General features: G+C 49.0%; 1 protein-coding gene across 1 annotated transcript in view; it reads right to left on the minus strand.

The window, feature by feature from the left end:
• The window catches only part of ABCC11 (ATP binding cassette subfamily C member 11), a 42,038-nt gene extending 20,341 nt beyond the window's left edge, over positions 1-21,697 (minus strand). The window contains 17 exon segments of the mRNA XM_087827384.1: positions 366-569; positions 1,487-1,559; positions 3,137-3,261; positions 4,095-4,166; positions 6,157-6,417; positions 7,730-7,837; positions 9,180-9,328; positions 9,470-9,617; positions 10,345-10,518; positions 13,351-13,584; positions 14,928-15,075; positions 15,991-16,149; positions 16,448-16,519; positions 16,521-16,579; positions 17,842-17,984; positions 20,914-20,978; positions 21,609-21,697. Of these exon segments, the coding sequence (XP_087683510.1) occupies positions 366-569; positions 1,487-1,559; positions 3,137-3,261; positions 4,095-4,166; positions 6,157-6,417; positions 7,730-7,837; positions 9,180-9,328; positions 9,470-9,617; positions 10,345-10,518; positions 13,351-13,584; positions 14,928-15,075; positions 15,991-16,149; positions 16,448-16,519; positions 16,521-16,579; positions 17,842-17,984; positions 20,914-20,978; positions 21,609-21,697 (2,283 nt within the window).
• Between the last annotated feature and the right edge of the window lie 384 nt (positions 21,698-22,081).

Consider the following 22,081-nt stretch of genomic DNA (forward strand, 5'->3'; position numbering starts at 1 on the left):
TTCTAAAACTTTTTTATGTCTTAGATATTTTATACCATAAAAAGTAGTAAGACCAAAAGATAAGAAGATGAGAAATAAAATACTGTGTTACGAACAAAACCAAGTATGAAGGCCCTGAGATGGCGGGTTCTTCTCTGAGGGATGTCTTTTCTTTTTTCCTTTAAAGGCACCGGCCTACTCCTAACATTTGGAAGATAAAGGAGACCCTAAAATTTGGTTCTGGTTTTTACCAGCCTATCTGCTTCACATGGAAAGCAAAGGAAGTACAAGTTCTTTACAATACTCCCCATATTTGGGGGTCCAGTCTGAGAAGAAGGGGCAGCTGCTATGAGGTTGTCATTCAGTCGCGCTGGAAGGGTGGTCACCTGCAGCTGGTGGGTCACCAGGATGACTGTCTTCCCCCTGAGCGCCTTCTTAATGCACTCCTCAAAGATGTGCTTCCCCACGTGGGTGTCCACGGCCGACAGGGGGTCGTCCAGCAGGTAGATATCACGGTCAGAGTAGACAGCTCGGGCCAGGCTGATCCTCTGTTTCTGCCCCCCGGAAAGGTTGAGGCCCCGCTCCCCGATCTGTGGACAGGCAACCAAAGGTACCATGTCCAGAGGGTGAGCACAGCCAGGTGTGCTCAAACCAGCCAGGTGGGAAGATGGGAGAGACTGAACTCCCTCAGCGTACGCTCCTAGACTCTTATTGGCTGGGCACCCCTGGCATTTAAAAATAGTTCTCAAAATGTGCGTAGTAGAAAATGTCCTTCAATGGATGACTGGAAAAAGAAGATGTGGAACATATACACAATGGAATACTACTCAGTCATAAAAAAGAATGAAATCGCGCCATTCATGACAACATGGATGGATCTTGAGAATACCATACTAAGTGAAATAAATCAGACAGAAATGGACAAGAACCACATGACTTCACACATAGGTGGGATATTAAACAGAAAGCAACAAATGAACAAACAAAACTAACAAATTCATTGACACAGACAACAGCAAGGTGGCTGTCAGAGGTAGAAGGGGTGCACTTGTCTGAGGCTCACCTAAAGACAACGCACTCAAAGTTGCCGGACTAGCACTTTGCATGGGGTAAGTGGTCACCAGACTGCACCATGATTATAGTAAAATCACTGCTACTTATCTTAGCAGGTGTTCTGTGGAGTAAAGGCGGCTGCAGGTGTGAAAGATGAATTATCCAAAAAATGCAATGGTCAGAACTCAAATTGCCGCGTGGGACCATGGCTGATGTTCCCACCGGCGGAGGGAACGATGGCCGGTGAGGGACAGGCGGGTGGGCGGGGGAAGGGGGCACATGGGAGGCTTCTTATCTTCCCAACTCCCCCCCTTGATGGGCAGGCTCTGAGACAGCAGCCGAAGGGCCAACCCGGCTGCTCTAGGCAGAAGCTGGTCCCCCTTCTAGTACCCAGGGAGGCAGCCTGGGGCCCCAGGACATCACACAGAGCTGGAGCATGTCGCCTCCCGCTCACCTCTGTCATGTCTCCGAAGGGCAGGCTCTCCAGGTCGCGGTCCAGGCAGCAGCAGTGCAGCACTTGGAGGTACCTGCGAGTCAGGGAGCTGAAGAGACAGGTGGCCACAGGCCCTCCAGCTCCCCAAGTTTGGGAGGGAGAGGTCTTGCATTCCATGCGAAGACGTTTGGATTTGATCCTCAGTTGAATGCAAACACTGGGAGCTTTTTTCATTTCCTTCCTTCCTTTTCCCCCTTTAATCTAATGCATGTACTTAGTGAATATCTGAACAGAACTAAAAGAAGATATAGTGAGAAGCAAGTCCCTTGCGCGTCTTTGACCCTCAGTGGCTTTTCTTAGAAGCAGCCACCATTACAGTTGCTTATGTATTTACTCAGAAATAATCTATTCCTACACATACGTGTGCAGCATACACAGGCCTCTATTGCTCTACCGGCTCCATCGTTCTCCACTACACGCTGCACCTTAAGTTATTGGACCAGCACCCCCGGGATGGACACTTGGGCTCTTTCTGGTCTTTGCTACTGTGAACCATGTGTAGTATGAACATGCTTGTGCGGGGGTCTCCGTATTCACGGGTGAAATTACCTGTGCATTACATACACACCCAGCCATGCAGAGCCCATGCTTATTTTGGACAGATATTTCAAAAGCGCCCTGAGTCGTGTCAGCGTAAGGGCAGAGCAGTGACCAGATGAGGGCTGTGTGTTAGGACCACTGCCCTGGGGGCAGAGCGGGAGGAGAGTGGAGCAGAGTGCCAAGGACCAGGGAACAGTCCGAGCCAGAGAGCACAGAGCGGAACTGGCTGTGGAGACTGAGAAGAGAAGAACATGAGAGACAGGAGGCGACAGAGCTGTCCAACGAGATGGACGCTATCAGAGGAGGCCCGGCTCTCTAATGCCACTAAACTGAATTGGGCAATTTGGGGTTTGGGCAAGCAGGGTGTTCACTAGGTGGTATTGGACCTGAGGTTGAGGAGCTCAAGGGACAACCGGGTGGAGCTGGACAGTGTGACAGCCTGTAGGTCTATGCCCTCGGGGCTAATATTGGGGGGGAGGGGCAGATTGCAAAATCAAGCAAAGAATCAAAGGAGGCCGAGGCCACCAGAGTCCGGCCAGCTGTAACATTCGGGCAAGTTTCCCCAGACCCCCCACTGCACAGACCACTCATGACTCCCATGGGAATGTGTCAAGCAGATCACCTGGCACCAGGAAGGGAGAGGCCCTCAGGCCATGAACCCAACTGGATTCCTCCACCTTGACAACCTGGTGGCCCCATTAACTCACTTTCTGACTTAGGGTTGGGGTGGTTTCATGCAAACACATGTGAAGCAACCTTTTGCAGGGGGAGGGCCCGCAGAGTAAAGCAGTTGAGTGTGAAGTTTCTGAAAGCAACTGGGTTCAATCCCAGCGACATCAAATCCCACAAGCTGTGTGACTTTGGGCAAATTACTGAACCTCGGGGCCTCAAGTGACTGGCGTAGAAAATGGGTTTGATAATGACCTTTCTTTCACAGCGAGGGCTACGGTGGCGCCTGTAAGCCAGTGCACAGCAAGTTCAGCAGCTCTCAAATTACCATGCGTAGCTGGGGGTCCCTCCCCAAACCAGCCGCACACCCTCTGTCCGTCCTTGCCCCTCCTAGAGCCTTACCGGGCCTGGTCATATTGGCTTCCCAGGAGGATGTTGTCCCTTATGCTGCCCATGAGGACCCAGGCCTGCTGGGGGACGTAGGCGAGGTCCCCATGCACGCCCACGGAGCCCTCCAGCAGGTGCATCTGTGGGACAGTGAGCCCAGCCTCAGGACAGGTGGCCAGGGCACGGACCAGGGCCCCACCACCTTCAGGACCCCGGGGACTTGGACTAACTTGGTCCTGCCGGGCCTACCGGTGCGCGAGGGAGTGGCCCTGAGAATGGAGAGCTAACCCAGGTAGGTCCCCACGGGACTGAACAAGGGCTACGCTGAAGACGCCCCATACTTCAACCCTCTTGTCTCCCAGCCCCTTTCCCTAGTGGAAAGCCCCAGGCCATCTCTGCGCATCCCTGGACATCCCAGAACTATTCCTAATGTGATAATGTCATCGCGGTTAGATGGGAAACGGTGCTCATGCTTTGGACGTCGCGATGAAATAGTGGGGAAGTGTCACCATCTCTGTAATTTAAAATAGTTGCAGCTTCTGCTTTGGAACTAGGCTTCCATGAAGAACAAATCTTTACAATGACACCCCTCTGCTTTCCTTTACGGGCAGGAAAGTGGCTGGTTCCCTTGAAGAGGAAACAGAGAAAGCAGTGGCCACTGGGGCAGGTAGCCTTGAACGAAGCCAAAGCCGCCAGGAAACACAGCCGTGCTGAGGGGCAAAGCTCTGGTCACAGCCGGGGACTGGCCTTGCGCCCGCACCGCCCCTTCCCCCCGTGGGCCCTGGGCAGGGCACCTCCTTCACTCACCTCTCCCTCGGACCATGCACCGCTGTTGGCAATTTGTCAAAACAGGTTTGGCTCCACCACCACCCCCCCTTGAGGAAGAAAGTGATGGTGCCTCTGACTCCGGGAACCTGAGTCTGGGGGCGCTGGTCCGCCTGAGGGTGGACAGGCAAGGCCGCAGGTCACTCACCTCCCCCAGGATGGCTGACAACAGGCTACTCTTGCCGCTCCCGGTGCTGCCGAAGACCCCTAACGTGGTCCCCTGCAGAGCCAAGGAAGACAGACATCGTCAGGAGAGCGCCAGCCTCCCACGCACCCAGAACGGATCTGTTGTTTGAACACAAAATGACAAACCGAAAACAAAATAACCACATCCCCCCCAAAGCCCTTCAAACAAGCAAATCTCTAGAGGAGATCTGAGGTCGGTCTACAGAGGTGGGATGGGGCAGCCTCAAAGGAGGGCGATGGAATGACACTGGCAGAGAGAAATTCACGGTCCTGTTAGGCAAGAAGCCCAATCCCAGACCTGCCTGCATTCTACTCTACAATTCTGGGGAAGTCACTTCGCCTCTCTGCACCTCAGTTTCTTCATCTGTAAAATGGGGACAACAGAGCCAGCTTCAGTGAGTTCATGCATTCATTCGATTGATTCATTTATTTTTTCCATCAAATAATCATTTGGGGTCCTTCTCTGTACCAAGTAATGAAGAAAAGAACTCTCATTGAGCTTACATTCTAGTGGGGAGAGAAAAACCATGCAATAAATAAGCAAACAAACAAATAATATCAGATGGTGATAAGTGATATAAGCCAAATGAAATCGGCTACTATTTCAGAGAGTTGGGGGTTAAAGCAATTTTAGATGCCAAGGAAGGCTTCTTAGAGCAGGTATTGTTGCAGCTGAGACCTGAGAGACAAGAAGGAGCCAGGTACAGGAAGATCTAGAGGTTCCAGGTTATGGGAAGAGCAGGTGCAAAGGTCCTGAGACAGGAACGGGGTTGGCTGCCAAAGAGCAGGGCTGGTGAGAGGGCTGGTGTAGGTGGGGTGGGGGGAATAAATGGGAGAAGAGGGCAGGGATGTGGGCAGGGTGTTTGGGGATCCTGGGCTCCCTCCTGAGTTCAGGGTCACTGAAGGGTGTAAGCAGAAGAGTGACTTGAACAGTGCATGGTTTAGAACAATCCCTCTGTCCACTGCCTGTAGTGAACTGTAAAAGGGCAAAAGTGGAAGCAAGAAGCTTGTGGGAAGGCTCTCAGAGCTGCGGGGAAGGGCAAGGCGGTGGCTGGGCTGGGGCGGTGGAGGGCGCTGTGGACGGAGGTGGCTGGGCTCCCAAGACGTTGAAGTGGACCTGAGGGTCCTGGCTGACGGTCAGTTGGTGGGAGGACGGGGAAGGACTGGACTTTGGCTTCCAGGTCCTCCACCACAGAAGGGCAGCAGAGCCAGCTCCCGAGACGGGGACGGCTTGGAGGAGTCTTGTTTTGTTTGAAATGCTTAGTGGTCATTGAAGAGGAGACATTAAATAAATAGCCAGCTGAGTCTGGAGCTCAGAGGAGACTTCAAAGCTAGAGAAAATAGCATAGAGTGGAACTGAAAGCCAGGAGACTTTTTTTTGCAGGTGATCACCAGGGAGAAAGTGTGAAAAGGTAACGGATATTAGATATTAACACCCATGACTATTAGATGTTAATATTAAATACTATTAAGTATGAATATCTATTTTAGATATACCTATCATTAGATATAGATCAGTGTCTACCTGTTCTACCTATATTCTCATTAGCTATCTATTACCTATTACTAATGTTAATAGATTAAAGAGAAGCGCAGGGCAGACTCTCGAGGACAGAGGAGGGAAGAGCACCCTTGCAGCTATTACTCGGAGAAGCCAGGCCGGCGGAGTTCACAGAATAACTGAATTAAAACATGCAGGAGAGTGCTTGGCACACACCAGGAACTGAATACTTGTTAGCTTACTCTCCTCCCCACCCCCTCTCCATGACCGGCACACACATAGCATACTATTCTGGGGTTTGCCAGGATACTTCAAATTACGAAACAACTTCACATGACCAGCTGATTCACAGGAAAGTATGAAAGGCTTCCTAGATTTGCTCTCCATGAAAATTTTGTATTTTAAAGGAAGATTTGGAGAGGACAGTTTTTAGCCAAAGAAATAGTGAAGCGCCAGGCCAAGCTCCCAGCCTCGGGCCCAAAGCCTGGCAGCTGGCCTGCCCGCACGGCCAGGAGGAGGCTACCTTTGATACCACCAGGTTTATCTTGTGCAACTCTGGAGCCAGGCTGTCCCTTGTGTCCTCTGCCCCGAGGGCGCCTTGAGGTGGCTGAGGCCTGGTCGTCCCCTTGGGCCTGTATCTGTTCCTCTCCAGCTCCCAGGCTCCACTGACAGCCCTGGGGCAGGTCTTCTGCCAGGACAAGGTGGCCTCATCCAAAACTAGCGCTTTGCTGGGGTCTTTCAGTGCCTGGACATACAGAACAGGGCTCTCCTGGAGGAAGAACTTCTGTGCAGACAAGAAGAGAGGGAGGGAGGGGAATTCAGACCTTCGGCCGGTAGGGATGCATCCCCATTTGCTGCTCAGCCCCTTGGACTGGTTTATGAACTAAGAAACAGTCAAAGTATGAGGAACCCCAGCAATGAAGAAGAGGCTCATTTCTGCTGCTGAAGATTCTGAACCAAGGTTTCCAACGTTCAGAGCACTGGCCACTCACATTGAACACTACCTGCCCATTCGTCATTTTCTATTTTATTTTACATTGACCAGAGGCCTAACCTACATTAGTCTCATCTGAAGTGACAACAGCTGCTGAGTCACAGTATTGATGTGTAGTTTTTCTGCCCATGTACCATACTGCAAGAGATGCTGTTCGGGGTCATAAATTTCTTTTTTTTTTTTTTTTCAAAATACATCTTTATTGACTTCAGAGAGAGGAAAGGAGAGGGAGAGACAGATAGAAACATCAATGATGAGAGAGTCATTGATCGAGCCCGCAACCCGGGCATGTGCCCTGACCGGGAATCGAACCCCGATCGCCTGGATCCCAGGTCAACGCTCAACCGCTGAGCCACGCCTGGCCGGGTGGGTCATAAATTTTAAAGTGTGACCCTTGACAAGTCACTTCCCTCTGTATCTCCATCTCCCTATCTGTAAAACACAGGAGTTAAACTATGTGAGTTTTAGCCTTTAAAAAAGGAGGGTGGGAAGGACGATTCCACCAAAGTCGAATCAAATGCTCATGTCTCCGCCTGGAGATAGGCTTAGACCGAGATCTACACGGAGACCTGGTGACCTTCTGGACGATGGTTTTAGGTCCAGGTGGCAGATGTAGAGGCATTTTTATTCTCTGCACCTTTTGGTAGAGTCTCAACATTTTCTAAAGAACACATAGCATTTTATAAAAAAACAAAGCAAAAAGCTATTTTCAAAAGAAAAAAAGAAGTCTGTTTCTTCAGTTTTTAAAATTGTACCTCAAGTCTATTTCACTGAATTAATGATAACATCCAGGTGAAGGGACACCATTGTCATTGGGAATTGCACATTCCTTTTATTTTGGTTGTCAGTGGGTGTTTGTTATCTTTAAAAACATGATGGGTGTCCCTGAGCCCACCACTGACCCGAGGAGCCATAACTTGCAGCTCTCTCTGGGCCCTTCCCCATCTCATCAGCCTGCTTGGTGGGCACCAGTGCTCCAGCCCTCCAGGCTCTCCCTCTCACACCCCCTGTAACCACTGTCCACACTCAGGAGGAACATCATGGGGCTGAAGGCGAATGGACACCCAATGACAAGGGCCGAGCAGCCCGCCTGACCACTCACCTTCAACCTCTCTGCCGCAGGCCTGGACTGAGAGAGGCCTTTGATGGAGAAGGGCATGAGTAACACCGACAGCCGCATGGTGTTCCAGATGGCCATGACGGTGAAGGCCTGGGTGAGGAGGGGACGTGTGAGGGTCACAGCTCTGCCCGCTCCCCGCCCAGGCCCCAACCCAGAGCCTCAAGCCACAGCACTGGACAGTGCAGCTTCCCACGGTGGGTCCTTCATTTGGTAATGGCCAAGCTGGTATTTTGGGGAGACTGAACAAATGGGTGGAAAAGAGCAGTTGTTCTAAAGTCTCCGAGTCCAAAGGCCTGGTTCCTCGTCACTTAGCCAATGGGCAGTTCCATAACTGTGGGTGGGTCAGCCCTCATCACAAGCTCAGTTTCCCCACGGGCATCGTGCCAAAGATTGTAAATTTGCTACAGGAAGGGCGTTTGGGAAGCACCAAGAAAATAGAGGTGAGACAGCTTTGTCCACCATCAGCATAGCTCAGTACTGCTATTGCTGTTAAGACCATATTTATTCTTCTTTGCCTAAGGGGTTCTTTTCTTTTCCAGTTTTCAAAATCTCCCTACACATCAAGCCTGACCCACGCCTCACTCTCCCCAAGAGAATTCCCCTGCCTACAGCAAACCACCCTTGGCTTCTAGGACCCCAGCAGATGAGCTCCTGCAGGCACTTCGGGAACCTAGTGCTGTAAGTCCCATCCCCACCCCCTTCTTTCTCCAGCTTAATCTAAAGATAAACTTCAATGGGACAGAAATGCTTGGTGTGAGCGCTATGTGACCCCAAGATCTCATGGGAAGTTTTCCTTAATGGCCCTGCTTCCACCCTCAGGCTCCTTGGAAGGGTTTCCCTGGTGTGTGCCTGAGCCAGGCAGAGAGGATGCTGTCCGGTATAGTGAGCCCTTGGCTGCAGGCTCCCAAATGATCCCCCTCTTGCTTTGGGTGCAGTCTCTGGGCCTCCCAGCTGTATTCCTGCCTCTCCAAGATCAGTCCCCTGACCTATTCTCCTCAAAGAACTGGGATCCCTGACCCTAAAGGCAGCTTCTCAGTCCCAGGACCAGGGTCAGACCACAAAGGGAAAGACAGAGGAAACAAACCTTTTCACTTAAAATGTATTTTCAAGGCTCTATTTTGGCAACAGAGAAACTTATCCATTTAGGATTTCCACCCTCAAGGCATATGCCCGGATCATTGGGGTATGAACTACACAGTCCACCTCCCCTGCACCTGTAGATGACCATCACCTCTGCCTCCCACAGCTGCTATCCAAGGGATGTCAGTTTTTCCCATGGGCCTGAGGGCCCCCAAAGCCTGGAAAATTAAAATCAATTTGTATTATCTATTTGCAAAACCATTAAGATCTTTGAGGGCCACGAGCTGGGAAAGGACACATGAGAAGACTTCCTATCAATATGGGAGGAAAAAGAGAACCCCCGAACAGTTACTTTGGAAGTTGTGAGCTCCAGCTTTAGGCCTATGTGGGCGAGGAACATCACGACCATGACCACAGTGGGGGTTATAAACAGCAGCATGGTGTTCAGGCTTTGGATAAACCCAGTCTTCTCTATCAGTTTCCTTTCCTTGCTCCTAAGGTCTGAGAGATAAATGAGAAATGCCCCGAAGTTAGCCACACAAATGTTCACGAACACAGAGCACAAAGGAAATCTCCAGAGGGTGAGGGCATGGCCTACCACGATGCCCACAGGCTGCGGGCAGAAAGCCAGCTTTACTGCACCTTTAATTATTTTTGCAAATGGTTTCTCCCAGGTGTACATTTTAACCAGCTTAATGTAGGTGAGAACTTCGCTGGTCACACGGATGCGCTGGCCTCTGATCTCTGAGGTGTGTCTCTGTCTCTTCATAATCATGAGGGTCAGGAGCACCTGCAGTTGGGAGGCAGCAAGGGCATCTTTGGAGAAGGGCGGGAGAAGATTCCCGAAGGCAAACTGCAGATGCGGGTGGAACCTCTGGGTTTAACACAGCGCTGCTACATCCACAGGCTCAGCTCCGGCCCAGCCAAAGGCTTTCGGACAGAAGCCTCCTGAGGGCACCTGCCTGCACATCCCGGGTCTTCTCTGTGCCGGGCCAAGCCAAGTGTGGCCGACTGAAGAGAAGGTTTTCCCCCTCTAACAATCACAGTCACCTTCTCAGAGGACTGAGGGAGGAAAACACTCGGTTTCAGTCATTCCGAGCACCTGGAATCCAAGAGTCGCTTCCTGTTTCGCCTCATTTGATGTCACCTGAAATTTAAGCAGCAAATGTGCCCCTCCCCATTATCCCATGCTCAGCCAAATATTAAATCTGCCTATGCTATTATTACATCGACACATTCTGGGTGAAAGAAATGGAACACAAACCTCAGAGGCTTTCTATCCACCAAGGAAAGTGTGAGACAGATAACCCCTTAAAGAGAGCTATGAGGCGGACCTCAGACACCAGATTCACCTCTAATTTATGAGGTCACCATTGTGGCCAGAGAGCCGTGCGAGGTGGGAAATGAAGCTAAATCTTACCCACAGTGGAATAAACACTCAAGCAGAGTCAACATTTCCACTCAGAAGGGCCCCTGATTACAGAGCCCTGGCAGTTCTGGGGAATGTCCAACATTACCATCAGCAGTAAAGCCAGGAGGTAGCAAGAAGTGGCAATCAGCGTGGTGGGTCCGAGCGTGAGGTAGGAGGAGATGCAGGTGGAAATCAGTAAAAAACTGCTTATAATAGTCAGAGGACCATAGTACACTCCTTCAAACAGGTAGTTTACGTCGTTGTTGAAGAAACTGATGGCCTGTAAGACAGCAAGCCCAAGGTCACAGGTCTCATCTCTCTAGGTACCCAGAAGGGTTCAGGTCTTTGAAGGAGGCTCCTATGAGTGGGGAAGTCAGATTTGTGTGGGAGGAGTGGGGGTACAGGGCGGTGTTTAGAGCTGCTCTCAGGAAGGAGAGGACATCAAACTGGCCTTGAAGGATGAATGGGATTTTCAACGGGCAGGGAGTGGAGGAGGCAGACATGCCTGGCGTGATTGAGGACTGGAGGTTAACCCAGACTGGCGGGAAGGGAGGAAGCCAACCTAGGGCTGGAGGAGGGCCTGTGGGAGGAGGCGAGGCTGGAAAGTGGCTGATGTCAGGTTCCAAAGGGGGTTGGCTTGAGGGTAAGGAGCCAAAGCAGTGCCATCTTTTCTGAAAATCCAAATGTCTCTCATATAAAAGTCATCCACTTTTATAGACCAATAATGAACTCTCGGAAAGAGAAACTAAAAAAATAATCCCTTTACCATTGCAACAAAAAATTAAGATATTTAGGAATAAACTTAACCAAGGAGATAAAAGACCTGTAGTCAGAAAACTATAGGATATGATAAAAGAGATAAAAAAAAGATATAAACAAGTGGAAGAATATACCATATTCATTGATTGGAAGAATTAACATCATTAAAATGTTCATACTACCCAAAGCAATCTATAAATCCAATGCAATCCCAATTAAAATACCAATAGCATATTTCACAGATCTAGAACAAATACTCCAAAAATTTATATGGAACCAAAGGAGACCCCAAATAACCACAGCAATATTGAGAAAGAAGAACAAGTTGGAGGGATCACAGTACCAGACATCAAGTTATACTACAAAACCACTGTAATCAGAACGGCCTGGTACTGGCACAAGAACAGGCATATAGATCAATGGAACAGAACAGAGAACCCAGAAATCGACCCAAGCCATTACGCTCAATTAATATTTGACAATGGAGGCAAGAACATACAATGGAGTAAAAACAGTCTCTTCAATAAACAGTGTTGGGAAAATTGGACAGATACATGCAAAAAAATGAAACTAGACCACCAACTTACACTATACACAAGAATAAACTCAAAATGGATAAAAGACTTAACTGTAAGTCATGAAACCATAAAAATCCTAGAAGAAAACGTAGGCAGCAAAATATCAGACATCTCACATAGCAGAATTTTCACAGACACATTGCCTAGGGCAAGAGAAACAAAGGGAAAAATATACAAATGGGACTATATCAAACTAAAAAGCTTCTGCAGAGCAAAGGAAACCAGCATCAAAATGAAAAGGGAACCCACTGTCTGGGAGAGCATATTTGCCAATGATACATCTGATAAAGGGTTAATATCCAAAATATATAAAGTACTCATACAACTCAACAAAAGGGAGACAAACCATCCAATTAAAAAATGAGCAGAAGACCTGAATAGGTACTTCTCCAAAGAGGGCATACAGATGGCCAAGAGACATATGAAAAAATGCTCAACATCACTAATCATCAGAGATGCAAATTAAAACCACAATGAGGTATCACTCCACACCTGCCAGAATGGCTCCATCAACAAATCAACAAGTAACAAGTGCTGGCGAGGGTGTGAAGACAAAGGAACCCTAGTACACTGTTGGTAGGAATGCAGACTGGTGCAACCACTATGAAAAACAGTGTGGAGTTTCCTCAAAAAATTAAAAATGGACCTGCCATTTGACCCAGTGATCCCACCTCTAGGAATATATCTTAAGAAGCCTGAAACACTAATCAGAGAGAAGTTATGCACCCTTATGTTCATAGCAGCCTTACTTACAATAGCTAAGATCTGGAAACAGCCCAAGCGCCCATCAGTAGATGAGTGGATAAAAAAGCTGTGGTACATTTACACTGTGGAATACTATGCAGCTGTAAAAAATGATCTTTTACCCTTTGGAACAGCATGGAGGGAACTGGAGAATATTATGCTAAGTGAAATAAGCCAATCAGAGAAAGACAAATATCACATGATCTTACTTATATGTGGGATCTAACAAACAAAATAGACCCAGAGACATTGAAACATGCAACAGACTGACATATTTCAAAGGGAAGATGGGGGGGCGAGATTAACCAAAGAACTTATATGCATATATGCATAACCTATGGACACAGACAATAGTACAGTGAGGGCCTGGGGAGGGGGCAGGAGCAGGGTGGAGGGCATCAATAGGGGGGGGAAAGGGAGACATCTTAATACTTTCAACAATAAAGATGATTTTTTTTAAAAAGTCATCCATGCTTCTCAAGCCATAGGAAAATAGGGAAATTGGAATTAAGTATATAAAATTCCAGTATCCCCCATGACTATGGGTCATAAATTGGCGCATCTTCCTCTCATCTCTGTCAATGTCTGTGTGCTGTTATGCTTCAGGGAGAGCAAGACCAGGAACTGACCCATTGGTCACCACAGCCAGGCAGCCCTAAGGAGCTTACTCTGCTGCAGATGAGAAAATGAACACCCAGAGAGGTTGTCTGTGATTTCTTTTCCCTAGGCGTTTTCCCTGAGCTGTGAAGTCCTCCCATACCCTCCAAGCAGGTGGAATGGATGCCCTTTCCAACATGCTGCATCCCCAGGGCCCGGAACCAGGCCCACTCCAGGGCAGGCCTCAATAACTACCTGTGGAACGAATGGAGGAATCCTAGCTAACCCTCTGAGTGCAGGTGGTATCTCCCTGGCTTGTTGTTGACCTGCTTTATGACCCCAGAGGCAGTGGTTGATGACCCCCTAAGCCCCTAGGAAAGTGACATCTGGAGAGGCAGGAAAGGACACCCTGGTGCGCAGTCCCAGGCACTGACCTCTCCCGTGGTGATGTGCGTTACAGCCTTAAACTGTATTAGCTTCTCAAAGGCGAGGGAGGAGATGGCTGAACGAAATTGTATTCCCATGTACTGGCTAACAACCCAACATGCGGACAGACTCAGAGACTTCACACACTCAGTGAAAAACAAGGCCAAGCAGAGTCCTACTCCGTAGACAGTATTCCCATGCCACGCTTTGGAATATTCCAGGATCTTCGGTATAATCAGCATCTGAAACAAAACCCACGAGTTTGGATCATTCAGACCTTCCAATCCTTCCTTCAGGCAGCAAGTACCAAACACGGCTGCGCAAGGGACTTGGGCCAATGCGGGGCTTGTGGAAAGACTCAGACGGACTTGGGCCCAGTCCTGCCTCAGAAGGTCATACAGCCCAATGGAGGACACTTAATCCAACCGACCCAGATCCGAGCCCAGTTCCTCCGCCCCCCAGCTGGCCCCACCAGGAAACAGAACACACACACATACACACGGGCAATCAGGAGTTAACTGACGAGGTACTAAGGCATGGGCAGAATTTAAGAAACAGAACAGGGATGGCACAGCCCCATGGAGCTGGTGAGAGCAGGGAAATGTTACCTCCCCAGACCTGGGGACCGAGGGGATGGCGAGGTTCCTGGAACCCAGGAAAAGAGTCCTAAAGAAAGGGCCCCTCACAGGAGTATGGTCCCCTCTGGTGAAGGAGAGGGAGGCAGCCAAGGAATGAATATTCTGCCCTGTCTTCCCTCCAGTCTCCCATTTGTAAAACCCCACCAGAAGCCAGAGGGCAGCGGGACCCATTCATGTGCTCCATACAGGTCACACTCTAGGAGCACAGGACAGCATGGACAGCAGATCTGGAGGGACAAATGGAGACTATCCAGCACACGAACGGTCACCCAAGGCACTGATCTCTGGTGTCTTCAACTGTTGTTCCTTCCTGACCTACATCATTCTCACAGCACTTCTGTTTTCTCTGGGGGACTGTCACCTGCCCCATTGCAAGCAGTCTAGGCTGGGTTGTCAATCTATGTACCCTCCCTCTGCTGACCAACAGGGACCCCAGCTGGGGCAATTGGCTCACTCTGCAATCAGATCTTGGGCTGAGGAACTGGAGGACCCCAAATAGTCACAACTGGTTCATCCCAACCATGGTACATGGAGGAGACCATTGGTTCCTGCCACCTACATTCCCAGGGTGCTCAGCCGTTTCTCAAAGCAACTAGCACGTACAGAGCCAGGCCGTGCTCTAAGTGCTTTATACTAACTCGCTTAACATCGCCCTATGTGTCAGGTGACGGTACGCTCTCCATTTTATGCGTGAGCATTTCCATGAAGTCTACCACTGAGCGTGCCGTGGGGTTCCACTATGAGCCAAGGCACAGACACATCGCCCAGAGTCACCCAGCACTTAAGGGGAAGGGCCAAGGTTTGAACCTAAACACTGGCTGCAGAACTCACACTCATGATCAGCTCTACTCCCCTCAAAAGAGCTAATTCCCCAATTCATGGCATGGACTTGAACGCACCAATCTCGAAAGCCTGGAGCCTCCCATCTTACCCCGTCCCCCACTTACCGGCCCCAGCACACCCATGATGGAGAAGCAGCAGCCCAGGGAGATGAACATAATAACCCTTGTTCTTTGGAATCTCAGCATCGCTCGGAGCACTGAGGCTTTTTCAGTCCCGTGCCTTGAGACTTCTTCTTCCCAAAAGAGGCGAAGCCTTGGAAAGAGGAACATTGAGCCAACTGAAATCCGTTTGCACGTGTCGCCCAAATGTCCCAGGTCTTGTAGTGTAGGCTTCATTACAGAAATTTTCAAAGGTAACAAAGTAGAAGAGTATAGGGCGTCTCCCCCAAGCCTATTCCCCAGGTTAGAGAATTATCAACATCTGACATGTCTGTTTCACCTCTACTCCCCTCCACTTTTTTTTTCTTTTTTTGATGCATTTCAAGCAAATCCCAGACATATCATTTCATCTCTCAAGGCTTCAGTGTGTATCTCTCCCAGATAAGCCTTTTAAAAAAAACTGCAGTAACCATGATAACAATAGTTAACAATTAATAGGTGTATATTAATAACACAGTAACAATAATTCCCTAATGGTGTTGAATACCCAGTCTGTAGTCAAATTCCTCTAATTATTTCAAAAATATGTTCTTACAGTTAGCTTGCCTAAATTAAGATACAAACAAGGTCCATATATTATATTTATTTATTTATTTATTTTTTTGATTGATTTTTAGAGAGAAAGAGGCAGGAAAGAAATGGTGAGAGAGAGGGAGAGAAACATCGATTTGTTGTTCCACTGATTTATGCATTCACTGGTTGATTCTTGTATGCACCCTGCTTGGGGATTGAACCTGCAATCTTGGCATATAGGGGGCATGCAGGAGGCAGCTGATCGATGTTTCACTCTCACATCGATGTTTCTCTCTCCCTCTTCCTTGCTCTCTAAAAGCCAATTTTTGAAAAAAAATGTTTAAAAAAAGAGCTTCGAGACTAGAGGGAGGCCTTTTGCTACAAAGGAAGAGGCGACAATCTTGGCTATCTCAGGATGGACCTTAGCATCTCTGGTCACCATCCCCCCAAGACATGGTCTTTAACCAACCCAGGAGTTTGCCCAACATGACTGTACCTCTTGCTGTTTTGGGCCGAGGTGTGGCATGCCGACGGAGGGGGGATGGTGCTCTCGTCTAAGCGTTTCTGCAGACCTCGGATCATGAAGGGGTTGACCCACCACATCGTGAGGTAGGAGAGCAGGCCGGCATCATCCAGGGGGTGGGGGGAAGGGAACCTAGAAGTCACAGGCAATGTGGCCACCGTTAGCATGTGGCTCTAGAGGGGGACACAAAGTCCAGGTGAATTATAATAATGATAGAAAACCCACAGCGCGGTCAGCCGTAGGTGCAACAAAGTGTGTGCTTTTGTGACTGTTATTTGTGATGGTAAAAAATCAGAAACAACAAAAACAGGGGAGTGATTTTAAAAGAAGGAAGTGCGGCTGTCCATTCTGTGGGCATGTCCGAGGGAAGTGTCCAGGCAAAGTCGCCTTGGCTGCGCGGGCGGGTCTGCCCCGTGCCCCCAGGGCTCACCGCGGCCTGCGGCGGAGGGGCAGCAGCTTCCTCCAGGTCCCAGGCTTCCCCGCAGCGGGGTCCCCCGCGCCCTGGGCTCCCAGGCTTCCGGGCCGGCTGGCTCCAGGGGCTGTCTTCAGGAGCGTATGTTTTCTGGGGAAAGAAAAGCCAAGAGCGTTGGCTTCAGACCTCAGAAATACCGCCCGGGGGAGTGTTAGACCAGCCAACCAAGGAGCATGGATCCTTCCTCGTCAGCTTCCTAAAAGGCTTCCAGAGTCAGACAGAGAAAGACAAATACTTGTGGAATCTTAAAAAAAAAAAAAAAATAGCTCATAGACACAGAAAACAGATTGGTGGTTGCCGGAGGCAAGGCGGGTGGGCGGGCAAAATGTCAAAGATCAAAAGGCACAAACTTCCAGTCCCAAAGTAAAGAAGGGCTGGGGTGGAAACCGGCATGGCGACTGCAGTCACTCGGACTGGGCCGCACACCTGAAAGCTACTGAGAGAGGAAATCATAAAATTCTCATCATAAGAAAAAAAATGTGTTACTATGTATGGTGACGGATGTTAACTGGACTTATTGTGGTAATCATTTCACAACATATACAAATACCGAATATTATGTTGTACACCTGAAACTAACATATTGTTATATGTCAGTTATATCTCAATACAAATGAATGAATGAATGAATGGCCACCAGACAGAAAATGAGCATTAAGCCAGGAGTCAGGACAACCAGGTCCCAGCCCTGGCCCTGCCCTGTAGTCACTAGGTGACTCTGGGCAGGTGGCTTCGCCTTCCTGGATTTTTATCCATCACCAAACAAGAAAAGAGGGTGCTATGGTGACTCACCCACAAAATGTGAGGCCATGTCACCTTCCGAGGATCAAACTACTAAAAAGAAGTCAATAATTAAACAAGTAAATCCCAAAACATTACATGATATTCTTTTGATAAAGTGGGAAAGAACTAGAATTAAAAAGAGATATATCATTTCTAGGACTTCATATAGAATCAATAATCTACCTTAAAAGCATAGCAAAGGATTGACAGGGGGAGGCTCAGGATAGTGGTTCCTTCAGGTGGTGGGGAGTTAGGGAAGGAGAACACCAACAGTCGGATGTGATTGTCAAGGTCCAAGTTGGCATGTTGGTGATGGGTTCACAGGTGCTTAGTGTATTATTAGAAGTAGATGCATAAATAGGTAATAGATGATTCATACATATGCAGAGCCATGAAAGTGCATCCTGACCAAAGGATTATGGTTCATTTCATTATAGAAGACCAAGGTCCACTAAAAAAAATCAAGGTTGAATAAATATGGGACAAAATTCCTTGAGCTAGTTCATGATCATTGAGAATGCCCTGCCAACTCAGCTTCCTGTGCTTTGATGCGAAGGAGATCTACTTACGTAGCTAAGTCCTGAAACCGTGTCATCACCCACATCCATGCCGAGATTCACCACACCACCAGAAGACCCAGGGACCCAGTATAACTTCCTCCTGGTCATTTTCAGTTGTCCTGCCAATTCTTTGTTTTCCAAAATCGGAGAATCTGAAAAAGCAACAGGTAGGAGCAGCTTAGATCCAGCCCCGAGGAGGCCAGCACCCTGCAGGGGGCGTGTGGGGGCCTACGCAGGGTTGGGCCATTGTCACAGCCCCTGCTCTTCCCTCTGCTTGGAATGGACTTGGCTCTCTCTTTTTAAACATCTGCTCGGGCCTCAGTCTAACATCACTTAGGGAAACCTTCTCTAACTACCCACTCCCAATCCCACCACCTTGGGCCAGGTCAGTCTCCTTTAATACACCCAAGTCTGCTCATAAAACCATGCTTCTTCTGCCCTGGCCAGTGTGGCTCAGTTGGTTGGAGCATGGTCCAGTGCACCTAAGGGTTGCAGGTCCAATTCCCGGTTAGGACACATTACCCAGGTTGCAGGTTCAGTCCCTGGTTGGGGTGTGTAGGGGAGGTGACCGATCGGTGTTTCTCTCTCTCTCTGTCCCTCTCCTTCCTCTCTCTCTAAAATAAGAAAATAAAAATCCTCCGGTGAGGATTTTCTTAAAATCATGCTTCTTCTCTTATCCCAGTTTGTAATTGTACATTCATGTCAATCATTTGTTCAGAGTTCATTTCCTGCACTAAACAGAGGGCAAGAACATGCCTGCTTTGCTCACTATTGAATCCCTGGGGCCTGGGATGGGGCTAGGAGTATAGGCCAGATGTTCAATAAATAAATGACAAATGAATGGGTAAATAAGTGAAAGACATGCGATTTTGTCATTTTCTGATTCTTGGTTTTCAGACTCAAGGCAGTGGATCTGGGCACAACTTAGGAAACTTAAATAACCAAGGCATGTATTGGCTATCACAGTGTATTAATATGCTTTTTGTTTTTGCTTTCTGAGTATGTGATTCACTCCCAGAGCAGCCATTGCCTGGGGTAGGGGAAGGATGGTAATTAGAAATATTTCTGAAGGAATGGAAAGAGAAAGTGAGCCACGCGGCCAGCATCTGGGGTGTGACCAGTCCACAGGGCCTCTACTCAGAAGGGCCCCAGGCTCGGTTTCCTGCTCTGCCATCACCAACTTGAAATTCTTAACAATTTGTACAAGGAGCCCCACACGTCCTGGGCCCCACAAATTACGGCGTTGTCCTGGTGTTGGGATGCAGCTTTGGACGTTCACATCTGGGATTGTGCTTCAAGTAAACAGACTGGCAGGCAGCTGTTGTCTTGGGAGAAGATTCTTTCAATTCTTTTATCCCTCTCACCTCACTGTCTTTTAGCAAATCAGAGCCCGGTTTGGTGGGCTCAGTTTCTATAATTCTCCTCTAGAGCATACAAGGTAGATAGACTCCCCGGGTTGGACAAGGCCATGGGCTAGACTTGCCATGCGATGGTAGAAGTGGGCCTTTCAGGGCTGATGTAAAAGGAAAAATTGAGAAGGAGGTGTGTTAGGTTAAAGTCTTTGTTGAAGACTCTAGGAAGAGGCCAGTTTTCTGGCTCCTGTGCACCTGCCTTGCTCATAGCCACATTAAAGTAAAATTGGCATGACTCCTTAGAGAGAGGCCCTGGGGGGAGGGCCATGTTTACTGTTCTTCAGTGTATTCACTACGCAAAGCTTCCCAGCAGAGGGGAGGGGTTGGGGAGAGGGTGGAGTCAGCAAGTCTAGATGGCAAGTCATCACCCTCGCACTGGGCTATGCCCTTAGCATCTGCGTGTCACAAACCTCTCGTCCCAACTGGTGAGTGTAGTTCCAACACGAATGCTACTTGACATTTTGTTTCATGCAAACGGGAGAGTGAAACGTGAAAGATGAATGCTGACTGGATCTTCACTCACTTGCCAATGACGTGAGTGACTGTGCTGAACAGTTTTCAAATATTGAAAGAATATTTCCTGTTTTTCGTGCTCTTCACAATGCTGAAGACACCACTCACTGGTCAATTTCCCTTGCGTTATTAACATTTCCTGCATTGATTTCTTAAGCTTAGGCAATCAGCAAAATAATAACAAATCAAGCCCTGATTTGCAGCCTTTGCTGACTTCTGTGGTGAACAGATTCCCACCAGGGCTGATTTCAGGCTCCCAACATGACCGCTGGGTACGGAGTGTGGAGGGGCCGACGGGACAGCACTGTGTGGCACTTCCACAATGCAGGTCCGATGTGAGCAAATAACCCCAAAGTGCAAAACAAAGCCAAACAATCAGGAAGTCATAAATCTGGGGTATTCCCTTTGTCTCTGATGTAGTATATTTAGCTGTAAGTTTATATAATTTAATTTTCATGATGTTTGTATTTAACAACTGGGCTCTCACAATCCCTGAGAATTGGACACTGTCAGCAGACCACTGTCACCTCCCTCTGGAAACGGTGGGGCCTTTTTCTAAATCAGGGACATCTTTGTCCAACTCACTTCTAAGTGCTCTGTGGGCTCATGCTAGTTGTGCCCGGGGATCGCTTTCCTGGCTCCCCTGAGATGCAGATGGGAGCAAGAGTGGCTGAAAGACTGGGCGAGGGTCTTGCCACTGGGGCCCTATAGAGCACCTAGGCTGCAAATAAATGGCGCCAGCAGAAGCCAAGCAACCCTGGGAACACCACTAGGCCAGGAGCCAGCTGAAGAGCATCTTTTGAAGGCCTACACAAGACCCTCCAATGACAGTGGGGCAGGCAGTGACCAGGTGGACAGAAGGTGTCATTTGGAAAAGCTGAGGAGCAGAGGACCCTGCCCAGGACCCTGACTCTTCCTCTGCCTGGTAACAGCTACAAGGCTGAGCCTTTCCTGAGCATCACTCCAAGGAGCTATTTCAGTGACTGGGTTTAACAAGATCTTAAAACGGTAAGCAGGCATAAACGTTTACTTTCTCCTCGTTAAGCAGCAAGTAGGTTTTCGTGAGGAAGAGCAGATTCTTCCAAATCGAGAAGTTCGACTTCCTCTCACCTTTCAGCTATTGTATGGTTTGTCAACCTGGTCTATTTAGACTCACCGACAAAGAGAGGCAGTGAGGGTGTCGAAGGTGGGACTACGCAGAACTGGTCCAGGGAACGAATACTAGAGGAAAGTAAACCATATGAAAATTAGGGAAATGCAAATATGCACAATGGCTATGTTTGTAGAACACCAACTGCTCCTGGCAATGTAGCTGGAGCCCAGCGACACTTCAGCTTGGCGGCCTTCCGGTGCCCTGAGGCGCACCTCAGCTTTCTGGGCCAGCGAGGAGCGTTCCCTGTAGAACTTCCTTAGGCAGTCCTTGCGAAATTCCCTGGCCTCCCAGCTCCCTCTTAGGAAGACATCAGAGCTGATGTTCATTCACTCTAATTAGTGGCAGGGTCATCACTGTGGTTGGGGTGGGGACCAGGGCGTGACTGGGAATGAAGCAGAGAAGCAAGGGGCTTCCAGCCTTGTGTTCTCCCATCGCCAGGGGGCCAACTTCCTGGTTACTAACTTGGATTAGACACAGGCTATTTGCATGTGGTGAAACGGCCTGTGAACAGGACGGGGACTACTGGAGCAAGGCGAACTGTGGCCAGTGTCCAAGGCCAGAAGGTGCCAGAGGATAGAGAAGGTGCCCGGGGCAGTGGGGCAGAGGCACCTGCCAGCTGGGCCCTGAAGATGGTTGAGACCAGCCCTTTCTCCTCCTGCACCTCCCTGTCCTGGCGGTTCACTCCCTGTGCTGGCTACCGCCCGGCTCCTAGAATGATTTCCTCTACTGGTTCCACTAGCTTCTGGAGGCCACTGCTGGCCACTTGCAGGCTGCTGAATCCCGACATGCCAGCACCCGGACCCTTCCTCTGTAACAAGGGACCTTTGCTCTAGTCCTAATCTCTGCCGAGAACAGCCTCCTGTCGGCTCCTTGCACAGCCGGTGCATTCCTGCTGTTCAGGTCTCACTCAGCCCCAGCCCCATCTCCTCTGAGTGGCCTTCCTATCTAATATTCTACTCCCACCCCCGTCACCTGCTACTTAGTTTCCCATTATATTTTCTTTAGGTATCACTTTCTGACTTGTCATTTCTTTCTCTGTTGGCTTATTTATTTTCTGCCAACCTCCCTAGAGTGTAAGCTCTTTGAGATCCAGGGACTTGTCCATCTTGTTGGTGAATGTATCTGTGAATCTAGAATAGTGCCGGTGCAGAGCAGAAGCTTAGCTAATGTC

Source organism: Miniopterus natalensis, chromosome 18 (genome assembly GCF_054644295.1).
Source record: "Miniopterus natalensis isolate mMinNat1 chromosome 18, mMinNat1.hap1, whole genome shotgun sequence".
In the NCBI taxonomy this organism is placed as follows: Eukaryota; Metazoa; Chordata; class Mammalia; order Chiroptera; family Miniopteridae; genus Miniopterus; species Miniopterus natalensis.